The 16,389-nt window shown below is 40.7% G+C and overlaps 3 protein-coding genes across 9 annotated transcripts in view; 2 read left to right on the top strand and 1 right to left on the bottom strand.

Moving 5' to 3' along the window:
• LOC102198833 (membrane-associated phosphatidylinositol transfer protein 2-like) overlaps positions 1–7,511 on the bottom strand; it is a 40,755-nt gene extending 33,244 nt beyond the window's left edge. For 3 of the 7 annotated variants that reach the window (XM_005722115.2, XM_005722121.2, XM_005722120.2), the window contains exon 1: positions 6,442–7,191. The gene's annotated coding sequence lies outside the window, so the exon portion shown is untranslated. Of the gene's footprint in view, positions 1–6,441; positions 7,193–7,305 lie in introns of those variants that run through there. The other 4 variants (XM_005722122.2, XM_005722124.2, XM_005722116.2 and 1 more) reach the window with 3 other exon arrangements.
• Positions 7,512–10,023: 2,512 nt separating this feature from the next.
• On the top strand, positions 10,024–11,457 carry mtrfr (mitochondrial translation release factor in rescue). The gene is made up of 2 exons (XM_005722114.2): positions 10,024–10,417; positions 10,513–11,457. Exons 1-2 carry the CDS (start codon positions 10,160–10,162, stop codon positions 10,741–10,743), a joined length of 489 nt encoding a protein of 162 aa, XP_005722171.1. The 5' UTR covers positions 10,024–10,159; the 3' UTR covers positions 10,744–11,457.
• Positions 11,458–12,314: 857 nt separating this feature from the next.
• On the top strand, positions 12,315–16,316 carry kmt5ab (lysine methyltransferase 5Ab). Its single transcript, XM_005722113.2, has 8 exons — positions 12,315–12,473; positions 12,669–12,772; positions 13,893–14,040; positions 14,212–14,416; positions 14,535–14,622; positions 14,995–15,054; positions 15,161–15,351; positions 15,736–16,316. The coding sequence occupies exons 1-8, from the start codon at positions 12,464–12,466 to the stop codon at positions 15,944–15,946; spliced, it is 1,017 nt and encodes a 338-aa protein (XP_005722170.1). The 5' UTR covers positions 12,315–12,463; the 3' UTR covers positions 15,947–16,316.
• The last annotated feature ends 73 nt before the right edge of the window (positions 16,317–16,389 follow it).

Raw genomic sequence — 16,389 nt, 5'->3', positions numbered from 1 at the left:
GTGAGAGCTAGCTAATGGCTCAGTCACAGAAGTAAATAGGACAGGAATTTCCTTGCACCTACCAAAAATAAATGCATAAATAAAAACTTTTGGTGAGTAAATATTTGCCCAGAGTTTGAGGGTGTTGCACACTCTCAACCACTTTTGATCGCAAGCCGACAGGAGGCAGAAAGCCTGCCTCCTATCAGACCAGTTGCTTTGTCACTTAGACTGACTACAGTCACTCTTGCAGAGCTCGTCAAAGGCTGACAAATAGTTGCAATTTAACTTATAAAGACTGATTGCTATCAGCCTGAATGCGTCAATAAGCACAACTTGAGGGGACTCGACTGGCTGCCAGCTGGTCGTTTTCTGGTTGTATTCGTGCAGAACAGGAAGGCTGCCGAGCACATATTTAACAGTTAAATGTGAATATCTGTCTAAGTAGACAGCAACAGATGAGTACATTTCAACAATTTGTCAGATATTTGCTGTATTATCAGAACCAGATTGCAATTAATTGCCAATTTAAGACTGACATTAGACTGATGGCAGACTGTCTTATGGTAACATTTATGGCAGGTTTTAGCGACAGTGTGCTTAACAATCTCATTTTGTAGCAAAACAAAAACAAAAATTATTGGGTAAAACAGATTGACCAAGTTTAACTTTGAGTATGTAATTTGCAGATGAAAAAAGCTGATAAATTGCAATATGTGTTATTGCATATTGCAAAATTTTATATTGCAATATTATTGTACTGTGAGCGCAGTATTGTGTAGTATCTGGCGATTCCCACTTCTACCAAACAGTGTGCATTAAAGTTTGGTTTGTTTTTTTTCCACTTCTTTTGCTAGGTGTGTCAAAAACATCACCCAATCACCTGCCATGTATATATAAACCCCACCATGCAAACAGTAGACCAGCTGCCATAGGCGCAATGCTTGAGTAACATAACAGTGTTCAGTGCACAACTAATTTAAGTCAGAGAGAAAAATGTAGGCAAGGAGTACCGATAACAGGTCACAACATATCGCACAACGCCAGAGCATGTCAACAAAGGGGTGCCGAAACTCCTTGAAAAGTTACTGTGGTGATTGCAGTGTATTTAAGGTCAGTTTTGCAGTACTATACACGCAAATTTTTCTGACATTTTATTTGGCTTTTTCCAAAAATACTCTTCAAACCGCGCGTTAATCAGTGCAGCAAATACACAGGAGTCAGTGGACTCCATCTACATCCGATCATGAATTTTTTTCAGTTAAGCGTCACCCAGACATCGTATCAGTACAAAAACAATCACTGACATCATCATCATCATCCTTCATGAGTACTAAAATCACCACCCTTTCTTAAAACAAAAAACAAACAAAAAACCCTCATCTTTAAAAGTCAAGTCCCCATTTAGTAAAATATATTTATTTGACAAACCCACCTAGAATAACAGCTGAGGGCTAGTTAGCTGCTAACCAAACAGTCATGTCCTCTCACAGGCAATAAACAAAGACCACAGGATATTTTAAAGAGCTTCCTTGTTAAAGATCAGACACTTAACAGGACTTGTACTCAACTAATAAAATCCCCTCCTGTGCCGAATGTACAAATATAAAACGGTCTCTAACAATGGCCAAAGAAATTAAACTAAAGAGGCACGACTCTGTTCATGACAAACATCATGACAACCACCATAAGGGAAAAGACTTTAGAATATAGAGTCTGAGATTTAAAAAACAAAACAAAACCAAAAAAAAAACACCAGTTTGTTGGGTGAACTGTGTTTAATGCTTTTATTATCTTTCTTTAATCTTATTTGACCAGATGAAATCCCACGTAACATGCCAAGCTGCAAAATAAATTGACTTTTCTAATGCTAACAGAAAGCTGGCCACTGCAACTACAATTCAGCAGTGAGCTCCAGAGAGAGTATATGCACTGAGTTTGACCATTTTAAATAGTGAATAAAATAAATGAGGAAGTTGGGGAAACCGCAAATCTACAGCTGCATCCTTTTAACCATTATATGAGATTATACTGCTAACTTGGCTTTGGTAAGAGTGGCAGTAATTGCGTTATGAGGTGGGTGGCAGGTCTACATAAAAAGCAGAGACTTTACCTCTTCCTCTGCTTAAAAAAAGAAAAGAAAAAAAACCCAAACAAACTGGAGAACTGAAGAAACAGTCCGATATTACACAACAGCTCGGTTTTTGGGGATTTTTCTCTCTTTGAAAAACAAGTGGCAATGCAGCAAGTGGGTTAAGAAAACATCAGATTACACAAACCTGTAAAGTCAGTGCACGCATCTCCAGAGCAACATCTAAAGACGCACCGTTTGAATATTTAACCTTATTAGCCGCCGCTCGCATCGCTCCTTTTGCTGTACGAACCTGTCGTTTCTTTCCTCTTCCTGTGCCAGTGATCTCATCCGATAATCAGCTCAAACGGTACACACGTGGAACCAAAAGATGTGGTGAGCAGCAGCATACGTCATTCAAACTTACACTGGCAGGAAATGCATCTTTTCTTCCTCGCTCCACTAAATTCAGTTACTTAATGACTGTATGCTTGTTTGTCATCTTATTAACGGCGGGATTATTGACTTATGCTGCAGGACAAACTCCAGCAAACCGAGGGTTAATGTGGGAGCACGGGCGATTTGCCACATGCAAGAACACACGCACACACGCACAAAAAAACCAAATAGATACCACACCACTATGAATACTCAAACAAGGCTGGGGACACATGCTCGAAAGCTACAGGCTCCTCTATCAGGAATTTTCCACTCCACCGTCACTCAGATATACAGCATACATTTGCAGTGTTTCCTCCTGAGCGTCAGGTTGTCAAGCTGTATAATGTTAGTGGAGCAGTGCGTAATTTGAGCCTTGGAAAAGAGGCGGGAGCAAATATTGGCACGGATATGAATTTTTATCATTCTTCAATTAGCTCATTGCAGTACCCCCCCACCCCCTTTTCCACCCCCCTCCTTTAAAAGCACCACCAGAACTGCTTTAATTCAACAACAAGTTGTGAACAAGCCACACAAGAAATCACAACTGTACAGACAACGGGCTGATTCACAATCACCTCCACTCTTTCTCCTTCGGTGCCTCTGTTTGTGTGATGTGTTATATTTAAGAGAGGCACCTGAGAGTAAAAGAGCTATCAGGTTTCAGAAGCCTGTCAACCGCTCTCTCATAGTCTCTCTGTCTCTGTGAACGCTCAGAAACACATCAGTAATTGTGCTTCTCGTCTAAAAAAGAAATGGATTAAAACCTGAAAATAATATCTGCAGGTCTGTGTACAAAACAAGCTTCACAAAACAAACAACCCCCCCCCCCAATAATTATATAACAGTAATAACTTTTACATATTCACTGGGCTACAGCTGCATATGAATTTGTCATCCAGGAGCTGCAACTCTGGGTTTTCAGCAAATAACTCATACAATATTTATACTTAATTAATATTTAAAGTCCGTTAAATGACTTTGTTACTTCAAATGTTTGTGGAATGAGATTCTGGAGGTGCTTTTCTGCGGGAAAGGAAACGTCAATTCTCAGTGTTAAATGTGCTCATAACAACTGAAGCAAATTTAAATATTAAAAAAAGAAAAAGAAAAAAAAAAAAGCATGCGCTAGAGTCCACTAAAGATCACATCACAATGGAACAACAGAAGCCAACGCCCATCTATGAACATGGCTTTCATTTTTGACGTCAGCTACACACACACGTACGGTTTTGGGACTACTGCTTACACATTTCTGAAGCTACAGTGGTGACGCAAATGTGTAAACACCACCCAGAGTCCACTGTTTGAGCTACGTTACACATCTGTATGTAAACATTTGTGACTGTGTTTTTTTTCATACATCCACACAGACTTAGAGAGCCAGTTTCCCAAAGATGGATTAAGCCTAGGCTGACATTATAAGCACATTTCAAAGTGAATATATCTAGAAAAAGCAGCTTAATCCTTTTCAAGTAAACCTGCCCAGGTACTCTAAATTACCTTTTTTTGGTACATTTTCCAAAATAGATGTCTCAGAAGCCCATTTTGCAGGAGTTAACCAGTTTGCCTTTTTCAAAAGAGGTAAACATGGCACCAAACTACCAGTACAGTCATTAACATGTTACCTGGTCTCAGTGTCAACACTCACAGATGTACATATATACTCCCAGCACACATCTATGTAGACAGGTTAGGACTAATGAGAATTTGTGAGCTCCTGTGAGCTGTCTCAAAGACATTTTTAGTCTTGTCTCTACCTTTCAGCATGTCTGCAATGCTGCAGAACCTGCTTGAGGGAACTACCCACAATTCACAGTGTACTAGTTACAGGAATGTGGAAGAAGACAGGAATCAGTCAAGACAAAAGATGCATCCAGTATGAAGTCTGTGCAGGTCTTTGCTCTTATAAAAGGCAGAGATGGTTTTTTGCCAGGATGAAATGGGATTTTTTTCTTTCTTTAAAAAACAAAAAAAACAAAATAACCCAAAAAACAAAAACACAGTATTGTGCACTTCTTCCGCTGAGCACGAGTCCTCATGCAGTCTTGTACTCTTACTCTTGTACTTGTATTTTTAATGAGCAAACAGGTTATGCAAACAAACAGAGAGCTCGGTTAAATCAAGCTGGCCACTGGAATATGAAAACCATCAGTACTTCAGCGAGCTGCAGAATCAAACACTGTTGATACACAGACTCATTGTAGCAGAATATCACAGTTATCTTTGGTGACTACAAGGTGAATATATAAAAAGACAAAATATTGTCTAAACCTCATGTCACCATACAATTACACTTCCGAATCATCAGCACGCCCTTGACCACATACCACTTGTGCATGTTTGTGAGCGAATGTCTGTCGGGGAAGAGGGAAGGAAGTCAATAATTTCTTTTTTATAAAAAATAAATGGTTTCTTAAGATGCTGTTACCTTCACAGCATCTTAAAAGGTCATAATCATATCTTAAAGTTCACATTTAACTTGTGAAGAGAGTGACGTGCAGTTGCATGAGCGAGATTTGATTTCTCGGCCGTAAATGATGCTTGTGTTGTAATCGAGGGACTGTGCGTCAGACACGTCGCTTTTAATCATTAGAAAAGTACTTCAGTGACTGACAAGCGGGCCTCATTACACTAATGAATGGCAGCTGTAACAATCCGCATCAAAAGATGCAACGCTAGTTTCAGATTAACAAACAGATGTCGGTCTAAAAAGTTTCAACCACAAGGGACCTAGATGAGAATTACGTGCCAAAACCCACAGAATGCCTGTAATCTTTGTCAGCTACACCTGCAGTGGACGTACCGCTCAGATTTCTGCTGCTTTCATTGTACTTGAATGAGACACCCAAAAATGAGACAGCCAAAAAAAGGTTTAAGATTACAGAGCAGCTTGTGCCGAGCATGTTACACAAATTTTGGGGCTTGAAGGAGCGGGATGCAGGTTTTAACATGTCGAGGAAAAAACAAAAACAAAAAAGCTTCCACCCTGTTTCAGAGCACACTGGTTGAGAAACAAGCCATCATAGTGGGTGTCTCCTGAATATCTTGCTTTGCTGAAACACCCCAAGTGCAGGCCTGACCTTGCCCCTGCCATTAGCAGAGATGCATTGGAAATAAAATCCTCAAACCTTAAAGACATGGTGCAATGTTGGGAGTAAAACAGGGGTTCACAGTGAAAGTGGCTCCTGCCCCTCACAGCACAGCCATCATCTGGACAACAGACGCCACAGCCTCCAAAGTCAGCTCTGCCTCCATGAGTCACCCAGGCCCAGCTGAGTCAAGTGACTCTTGATGCTGAGACTCATAAAGTCATACTGAAACAAAAATATGCCTGGGTATGCACTAAAAAAAAACAAAAAACACACACACACACACACAACCTCCTTGTAGCATGTAGGCTTTTAGATAAGCAAATAAGTCTGGCATTCTCCTTCATTTTGCTGTTAATTTGCTTAGTGGGAGGTAATAATAATAATCATCATCATCATCATCATCATCATCATCATCATCAAACATGCTCTAATGTGCAGCAGGATGTTACATAAATCCTTTCACCTGGCTGGCTGTCACTGAAAATTGTCTCAGAAAAATAAGTGTGCATCTTAAGAGGCAAATTAATGTATGCATGTTACCAAAATACACGCAGTGTGTGTGACAGGATCTTCACAGCCGACAGTCGGTACAGACAGGGGCACATTTCATCAGCTTTAACTGTGTGCAGCAGAAAAACATGGTGCTCCTCTCCAGAGCCCCGAACAGGGATGCAAACTTAATCTAAACATGCTGGGTGTAGGAGCACCTTGTAAAATAAGACGTGCTTAACGTGACGTTGCATCTCCGGGAGAAGATTATCAAATCTGAACTGGAGTAAACCCACCGTTAGTTAGTTACCTAGCAACATGGCAGCACGGTAATGACAAATTGATGGCTCTCAGCGGCTCATCACATACCTGAACCTGATGCACAGCAGCGATGCACCTTTGGCAGGTCCTCCCCCCCCTCTCCCCAACACCTTCCAGCAATGCAAAGTTTATCAGCCTTTTCCCAGGAGAGGGGGGGATGAGGAAGGGTTTGGCGGGTAGCTACTTTCTCCAGCAACACGGGGTTTCCTTCAGCACTTGACGAGATCTGGAAACGATGCCATAACCGACAGAGACGTATCGAAAGTCGGACACTAATTTCCTTTACGTCGCTGTCTTGTGTGGCCCTTCAGCAGAGGAGGAAGGGGGCGCGGGTACGACACGTAAAGATGACACGCAGAGAAGCATCATCAGCCCCCCGAGCGTGTTACAGGAGATCAGTCAGTGTTTACTAAATCTGTCCACATCGCTGCGCCGGAGAAGCACACGCTGGATTTCCTCAATCGACTAAAAAAAAACATACATAAAAAATAAAAATAAAAAACGGCTAAGGTAGCTATGATAACGTTAAAATGTCCTTGAATATCCGAGCTGCCCTCCCAGGAGTTGGCGGCTGGGCTCGTCCGGTGCTGAGGAGGATAAATCGCCTGCGAGGTGAGGTGAGCTCAGCGGCTGCTGCCTCCGTCCAGAGAACCGGGAAGAAGAAGAGCTCTCGCCATCGTAAGTTATCATTCCTCAAGTCTGAGCCGCGGCGAGACTTCAGTCCCTTCAAGCACGACACAAACTGCTGCCAAGTACAACACAAAGCTCGGCGAGCTTCCCCGCACCACTTTCGAAATAAAAGCCGGCCTGGCTGCGTATTCGGTTTCTTTAAAATTGCGACAGCAGAGTTAAGTTATGTAAAGCCTTTCGTTTGCTAAGCGACAATTTCATGACATATATCCAAATACTCACCGGGTTTCAGCTGTCCCCACACCCCCGTGGCTCAGCCTCGCATCAATTCAGGTCTTAACCGGCGTGTTATTCGGAGGAAACCAATAATGAACGGGACCACTAACGCCATTGTGTCAGCTTTTTGAAGGTTTCATCTCGGGACTTCCGGTGTTTGTCTTTCCATCCTTTAGCTTGACTACAGGCGGAGCGGGGTTTGTGAGGTAACGCGCCATCTGCTGGCCGCAGGGCACACGCTCGAAACTGGTCAAACCGGTGGTTACGTATTTCCGCAGACATAAGCGGTAAAGGATGTGAAGTTACAAAGGTTAATGCCCTCACGGTGAAACATACTGATACCCACTGACTCACACATTTCTGATACACTTACTCTGCTCTGTTTGTATTCTACAAAAACTGGAATCACGAATTAACGAGTTGAATTGACATGTTTAAAATAATCTCTTTTTATTTTTAAAAAGCTCTGTTATAAAACTGGTGGCATTCCAAGCAGGTGACTGATTTGATTTAACAGTTTTTTAGATTTTGTTCCCTTGAACCACCCTTATATATATTTTAGAAGGAAAAATGAGGAATAGATGCAGTGATTTACTGATACACACACAAATATACATGGAATTGCAGTACATAAGGGATAAAGAGAGTTTTCACTCCATAAGACCTGTTGACACTCATTTTCAGTCCAGTTCTTGCGTAATAAGTCATTACACAAAGACTATTTCGTGTGAAGCTTCAGTGAAAGGTAAATGGATCAACTGAAGGGTCAGATAGATCTCTCAGGTCTTTGCTCCTGTTTTTTAAGGACATGACTTTCTGCACCACTGTAGATATTTCTGCAGTATAATTGTCCTCCAATTGTTCAGTTTCCTCAAATTTTTTAAGGGCACACTGCACACCATGCTGAGATGTGGCAGTTGTTTTAGATTATAGATCCAAGTTTATACAGATGAGATATTTTTGCAACAGGTTGCTTGTAACAAAGGGCTTAAAGATACAATTTAAAACAGATTCTTTTCGAGGTTGTTTGTTATGTGTAAACACAACGCTGGTTTATTCCTTAAATTAGATGCAGCAAATGTCCAAAGAAAAACGATAGAGTAATAGATGTTCGAAATTCAATGTCCCCACACTTAGTTTATAAAAGAAATGCCATCACAGGTCATTGGAGACATTGTCTTTTCCCTGTGACCCACATAGGTTTCCTGCTTTACTAATTATAGTCATTGTTAAGGGACAAACAGGAAGCATTACATCACAGTCCATTTAACAATCCATTTGGAAAATTGGTTGAAACTGTTTTGCAGTCTTTTTTTTTTACTATTTATTGACATTTATTATGTCTTTGTGTTATTACTACAGAAATGACAACCTAATGAATCTCTTTCACAAGTTTTGCCTGGACACTGAGAAGTGAAAAACATAACAACGTGGAAATTTTTAAATGAAGTATATATGTATTGTGTAAAACCAGGAAATCATATCAAAATGTTACTTTGCATGGTTGAGAACCTATTGACAATCACATCACAATAAAAGCTTTTATTATAGTTCCTGCTGTAGTAGGAACTATAATGTAGGAACTACAGCACTATAACATTTTTGACATAACAAACATATACGTGAGCTGTGTAAGCATTTACATTTGGCACAGCTGCTAAAAAAGCAAAATTATGCAGTCTGTTGTGGAAAAACTAAACACGCCTACTGATTCAGCAGTTTGGAGAACCACCTTTAGCAGCAATAACTTGAAGTACTCATTTTCTGTGTCACTTTATTAGCCTCTCACAATGTTGTGGAGGAATTTCAGGCCACACTTTTTTACAATGTTGCTTTACCTGCTCCTTAATCTCACTACAGAGCACAGTGTCGTTCATTGAGGAAGGTGACACTCATTTATATACATAGCTCTCTTAAAGTCCCAACACAGCATTTAAATCAGACTCTGGGCTGGTCTTTAACTTTTGTTCTTTAACTATTCTTTGGTAGATTTCCTCTGCTTTGGGTCATTGTCCTGTTACATGACCCAATTTTGGTCAAACTTTGGCTGTCACCTTATGCAATAGTCTTTATATATGCTTGTATTTTCTTTTATTTCACTGCTTTTCTGTTTCGTAGCACTTTTTGGGTTCCAGCTTGGATGTATGCATATTACCCTACCTTGTTTCCCCCCCCCCCCCCTTTCTTTTCTTTGTGTTTTTCCCCCCATCATATTCAATCAAATCAGCAAAGTTTGTGACTTTTTGGTGAGGGGTAAGGCATGATAAATCGAACCTTCTTTGGACTATAGAAAACAAGATAAAACAAAAGCCCTAACCTTTTTATACATTGAAGTAAAAGTCAGATTTTAGAAAAGTGTATGCCCTGCAGAACCAATCAGAATGTGGGACAGGAGGACAAAGGATAAAAATGCTGTCCAGTCCTGCGTAAAGTGGGACATCCAATCACCCTTGTCCTGCACCACCCTCACACTTGTCTCCCACTCATGACCGTACCAGTTTCTCTCCTGGCGCCCTTTCATGTCCCTTCTCTATATCCACAGAGACACAGTCCAACTCCTTCTGAACTTCTCTGAACTTCTCCATCAACACTATCACAGCTTAAAGTTGAAAAGTAATAATGATAATAATTAGAAAAATAGAGTAATCGCTTATTCAAGTACACCAGTGTGGCTAAGTGATACGTGGTGGCGCTGTAGAGTCAGCATACCCACTATTCAATCCGCGAAGAAAAACACAACGACGGAAGTAAAGAAGACAAACCGGAACATAAACAAAGGCTCAGCGTGACTCTGAAAGAGTGAGCCTGTGACACCTGTTTTTAACTGTCTCTCTGTTAGGGTCTGGTGTGTTGTGATGTGATGTCCGTGTTTGTACCGATCACCAGCTTTGTGCGCATGCGGCTCACATGGATAGGCTCTCTGCTGCTTAGACCCCCTCCCACTGGACTCAGGTGTGTGTTGGCAGCCGGTAAAAAGGACCTGATAGACCTTCCTGTCCTGGTCGAGGATGAGCTCGAAGAGCAGTTTGTGAGAGGATCTGGACCCGGAGGACAGGCGACCAACAAAACCAGCAACTGCGTGGTGCTAAAGCACATCCCCACTGGGATCGTGGTGAAGGTGCTTTTTGTTCACCAATAGTTAATCGTGTAATGGTGTCCAGTACATCTGGAATACCTTTGATATTGTTTGTTGTCTTTTAATCTCCTCTCTAGTGCCACCAGACCAGATCTGTGGACATAAATCGAAAACGTGCCCGAGAGATTATGAGGGAGAAACTCGACGTTGCGTACAAAGGAGAGCTCAGTGAAGTTGTGATGAAGAAGAAGGAGTCTGTGCTCAGGAAGCAAGAAAAGAGGAGGAAGGCCAACGAGAACCTGGAGAGAAAGAGACTGTTGAAAGAAGCGCTGGCTGCAGACTCCAAGCCCGGAAATGACACTGTATGAGTGGTGTGTGTGTGTGTGTGTGTGTGTGTGTGTGTGTGTGTGTGTGTGTGTGTGTGTGTGGTCGGTGAGGTCAGAGATACTTGAATGATCCTGCATGTTGTGTCTGTAAAGCCTCAGTCTGAAGAAGTGCTGTCAGCTCTAATAACAAGATTTTATTTGTTTAGCTTCGGACAGGCACAGTATCAGTGTGTCACATAAGGATTAAAATAAAGTTATGTGTGATTGGTTGTTTATTCGTGTGAGTCTAAACTTGAGTTAAATAGGGGGGTCTGCTTCGTTTACCTTTAGATTGAAGTAGGATGGCAAAAATTTTGGAAGCCATGGAGCATTCAGCATATTTGAATTTCACAAGAAAAAGCTTAAAAAGAGACGAGTTGATCTGTGGATGTCTTCACGTTGAAACCTAAAGGTGTCACCAGAACACAGTAATATATAAGTGGACCTATTGCAAATGAACATAAAAAACGTTTGCTTCTATTTATACTGATTATAGGATGCTGAAAAATTGCATTGAAATGAATTACAGTTGCTGGACACTTTAAGTACCTTGCTGCTACCCAGTTAGATCCCTTTTGCCTCCAGAGCTACCTAAATTCTTTTCACATAGATTCAAGATGGTGTCAGAAACATTCCTCTTTGGTCCATACCGGCATAATAGCATTGCACAGATTTGTAGGCTGAATATCCATGATATAAATGTCCTGTTCAATCGCATCCCAAAGGGGCTCTATTGAATTGAGATCTGGTGACTGTGGAGGCAATTTGAGTACTCAAGCAGTTTAAGATGCTTTTGGCTTTATGACATGGTGTGTTATCCATCAGAAACTGGGTGCTCTGTGGTCATAAAGGGATGATCAGCAGCAATACTCAGTTGGTACCAAGGGGCATAAAGTATGCCAAGGAAATACCATAACAAGTGGTTATTGGAGTTACTGTTACCTTCCTATCAGCTCAAAGCAGTCTGGGCTCCTCTGACTTCTATAATCAAGAAGGCATTTTAACCCAGAGAACTGCTGCTCACTGGATATCTTTACTCATTCAGACCACTATCTGAAAACACTAAAGATGGTTGTGTGGGAAAATCCCAGCGGATCAGCAGTTTTGTTTTTGTTTTTTTACAATACTCAGACCAGTACGTCTGCATAATTTTTAACAGTACCTCTTACATCCTTTTGCCACTAGATGTCAGTAAAAATCTCTTTCTCTACATTAATAGGATGTTTTATTTAGAAAGTTTTATTTAAAAAGCAAATGTGGGTCTGTGCTCAATTCTAGCCATATCTAAGTAAAAATCATGATCTCTAGCTGTAAGTTATTGTCTTTTATTCTTATCTTTGCGATGTTATATTCCGTTAATATTACTTTTATAAGCTCTTTGCAGGTAAACAGGCAAAACAGATTGTTTTGTGTTGCTATTAAAATAATTATCATTAACTGTTATTTAATGCCACTGAGAAAAACTTTTGCAAAGAGACCGATAACACGCAGAGCCATCAGCTGGGGCCAATCAGAGAGCTGTTTTCAAACCCAAGCCCCTCCCGTCTGTACTTAAGAGCCAATGAGAAGCGGAGTAGTATTTTTAAATCCTCCACGCTCTCTCCGGAGTGATGCGGTCTGATATTTGTCGTTGCAGTGAACTGAGTACAGTAAGGAACCAGAAGACACAGGACTGCATTTAACAGCTCCCACGTCCTCTGTGGATTTTTATTTGTGTACTGACATGGCAAAAGGTAACTGAGACGTGTTGCTGTTTGTGTAGTAGCTGACTGCTAAATGCTAGTTAGCGCAAAAAAGGGACTAGGTTTGTTAAAATACACGTGGTTGTTTACAAATAAAACTCAGCGGTAGTGTTTTTTTTTTGTCGTATATGTCAATGAATTGTTAGATGGAAGAGCTCAAATTTATTCATGTCTATGTTTATGCAGGGAAGAAAAATGTGCTGAGAGTCGACAAAAAGCCAGAGAACCCTGCTGAAGATACAGTAACCTCACTGACGGAGACAAAGGAAAACAAGCCAGCAAATAACAAGGTAACAAGGCTCTCCTCAGCTTATGCATCTCCAAAGCAGGAAGCTCACATTTTCTGGTAAACCAATTAGTGTTACTCTTGCAAGGGGTAAATCCTCCGCTTCATGCTGTGAACTAGGGGTTTCAAAAATAAGGGCCCGGAGACCAGAAGCTGCCCGGCAGATATTCCAGTACGGCCCAACTGGACAGGTTGAAAGAAGACCTACATTTTGGACTTTTAACTTTAATGTTATAGGTTTTACAGCTTTAGCTTTACTGATAAACACCTCCCTTCTGAGTATTCATGCTACACCAAAGTAACTGGGTTGATAGTTACAAAATATCTAATCAAAGTGGGCTTAATCTAGCTAGTGGATGTAAAATAAGTATGAGATTCCCTCTAGGTCCTTCATGTCCTTACTCAGACACCTGGTTTCAGTACAGCTATTTGTATGTTATAACTTACTCCTTCTCTGTGTCTGACTGAATGACCAACAGTAGTACAAGGATTCACTGACCATGTTAGTGAATTCTTGTGAGAGAAACTCCGCTTGACACACAAGTAGAGAGGGAGAAAAACTTGAACATTTAATTTGAGCAATTTGAAATTTAGGCCTGTGGCTCGCAAATGGCAGAAAAATATTAATGCCTCATCTTTTTTACAGTTTGCGCACTGTATGGGTCAGGAATGTATGCTCCTAATTTACTTTAGATTGCTGCATCCACATTCCTGTACTTGATTTAAACTGGATATTTGAATCGGTTAAATTGTGAGCAGATTTTCCTGCAAGTCCTGTCAGAAAATCTCAGTTTAGTGTTCCCTTTTATATATGTTATAAAGTATTGAATGAGTGAGAAACAGCTGATTATGGACAGAGTCTTTGTTAGAGTTGCCAGACCAAGCCGTGCAGTTTTTGCAATTTGTTCATGGTTTGTTTTTTTGGACTCGGCTGGATTAAAGCGATGGATAAAATCTGTTTTCTGTTCTCAAAGGTGCTGGAAAGCACAGTGCTAAGTGTGCAACATGTCTCTAGATTTAGACAAGCTTCTGAACAGTGATGAAATGCTACACTTTGTTTATTGCATCAGATCACTCTCATACAGCTTTCTTTTTATGACCCATGTTTATAATGATTTTTGTAGGGTTGTAAAGGTAACGTGCAGACAGTTCTCCCAAGTCTACGGACTCCAAGCAAGCCCAGGTCCCCTCTGAGTGACAGCTCAAGCACGCTCATTCAGGAAGGAAATGATTCGGATTCAACTAAACCAGAAATGCCAAGACTGAAAAAAGGTAAATTCTTAAATTAAGCACTTACTCTGTTATTTCACTGTTGTCCTTTTAGTTGCTGTTTCATCAGCATTCATGTGAGCTACACAACTTTCCAGGCTACTAGTAGTAGTAGCGCTCACTGACCTGTTCTTCTTAAATAATTGTGGTGTTTTTGTTTCTTCTGTGTTTAAGGCTCATCCAATAAAATGAAAGCTGAGGTATCCAAAGTCCAGAAGGCTGAAATGGCTTGTCATAGTGATGAAACAAGAGAAAAGGCCTCTGAGCAACCTGAGCAACCAAGCTCCACCTCGCATACTGACGTCAGGTCTGCAACAGATGGCAGTGTCCCAAAATCCAAGTCTCGGGGCAGAAATGGACACAAGCTGGGAGCAAAAAAGTGAGTACATGTCACCAACGTGCCAGTCTCATTAAAAACACGGGGGGTGGGCACGGACTCTTTCACACTCACTTGCACAAGCATAATGACTTATTACTCTGATGTCTCTTGTTTTCAGGATGGAGAGTAAAGCTCTTCAAAACAGAAAGGTCACTGACTACTTTCCCATCAGGCGCAGTAACAGAAAAACAAATGCAGAGTTAAAGGTCTGTATTGACTAATACTTTTCCAGATTTCTGAAAGGACTTCAAAATTTTTTGGTTGGGTTTTTCTTTTGTTTTTCTTTTTGAAAGCCACTAAATGCTGATCTATGACTCATTAAAGCATAGAGGCACCTAACTCGAGGGATGAACCATGAGTTGTGTCTACACAGTTGGCAAAGAAACAGTTAAATAACACATAATTTATTAGTTTCTTTCACTGAAGCCTCATTGGAAATGGTCTCTGTGGAGTGGCTGTCGAGCCATTCTTAAGGGAGGGGGCGAAACTATTAAAACAAATGTATATAAAGTTGTCTTGATGTTCTCTTTAATAAAAAATAAAAAAACTAAACTAAATGATCTAATCACTGTTAACAGAGTGAACAACACAAGCACCTCGATGACCTGATAAAGAATGACATTGAAGAAGGAATGGAGGTAATGTTTACATTTGTGCCACTACAAAACTTTGCATGCAGACATGATCCCTGAATGCTGGTTAAGCAACATTTGCTAATCTAGTGTACATTTTCACTGTGAACAGGTCAAAAACATAGACGGCAAGGGGAGAGGGGTATTTGCTGTGAGTGGTTTCAAAAGGGGAGATTTTGTCGTGGAGTATCACGGAGACCTGCTGGACCTGGCTGAAGCTAAAATCAGAGAGGCCCAGTACGCTGAGGATCCTCAAACAGGCTGTTACATGTACTACTTCCAGTATCAATCCAAAACTTACTGGTAAGTCCAAATGGCATCGCTCTGCAAGAGGTCTCACACACGTGCACACAAACCTTCAAAGTATGTGAGATTAATCTTTAATCATCAGTTTATTCAGTGTTGGCGTCTCACCATAGACCTTTATATATTCACCCTAATGACTATTTTTTTTTTTTTTTTTGTTTTGTTTTGTTGTTTTGTTTTTTTTAGAATCATAAAAGCATGTCTGTTCTTTAGGATGAGTAATTATTTCTTTAATACAAAAAGCACTGTTATAAAACTTTATTCTAGCTGACATTTATTATGCGAAAGACATCTCCTAGAATTAAAAACAAAAGTTTAATAGCTGTGATTTTAGTATGGACACCTGTCTTGTGTTGTGACAGTCATGTCTGTGTATCACAGTGTTGATGCCACAAAGGAAACGAGTCGGCTCGGTAGGCTGGTCAACCACTGTAAAACTGGAAACTGCCAGACGAGGCTTCACCCCATCGATGGAACGCCTCACCTGATCTTGGTCGCCTCCAGAGACATCAATGCAGGCGAGGAGCTGCTTTACGATTATGGCGATCGGAGTAAAGCCTCAATCCTTGCTCACCCATGGCTCAAACACTGAGACCTTGACTTTTTTTTTTTTTTTCCGTTAATATATGAATTTGTCCCGTCTGCTGTCCAGTTTCTTTATGGAAAAAGATGTGATACTTGAAATGTTTTATTTTGTATAGATGCTCAAACTTCAGCTGGTGAAGTATATTTTTTTTAATCAGGATTTTATATCTTTATGAAATGTAGCAGTCATTTTCTTTGAGAAGCAGGTTTGCACTGTGAACGGGGTTTCCTTTAGTAATTGTCATTCTAGCTTTTGTAAATTATTACATGTGCTGTAAATTGAGGAATAAAGCGGTCTTCATTCCTGCCGTGACATGATTGGTGGTGCATTTGATAACTACATAAGGGACACATCTACTATCCTCCAGGTGGGACAAGACCATATCGTGCATCGGGGGTTTCAAACATAAGGCCAGGAGCCTGAATTGGCCTGGCGAAGACTCCAATGTG

This window comes from Pundamilia nyererei, unplaced genomic scaffold (assembly GCF_000239375.1).
Source record: "Pundamilia nyererei isolate P.nyererei 1_Seehausen unplaced genomic scaffold, PunNye1.0 scaffold00006, whole genome shotgun sequence".
Lineage (NCBI taxonomy): Eukaryota > Metazoa > Chordata > Actinopteri > Cichliformes > Cichlidae > Pundamilia > Pundamilia nyererei.
Note: the sequence above shows the minus strand (reverse complement) of the source record. Positions and strands in the feature narration are given on the sequence as shown.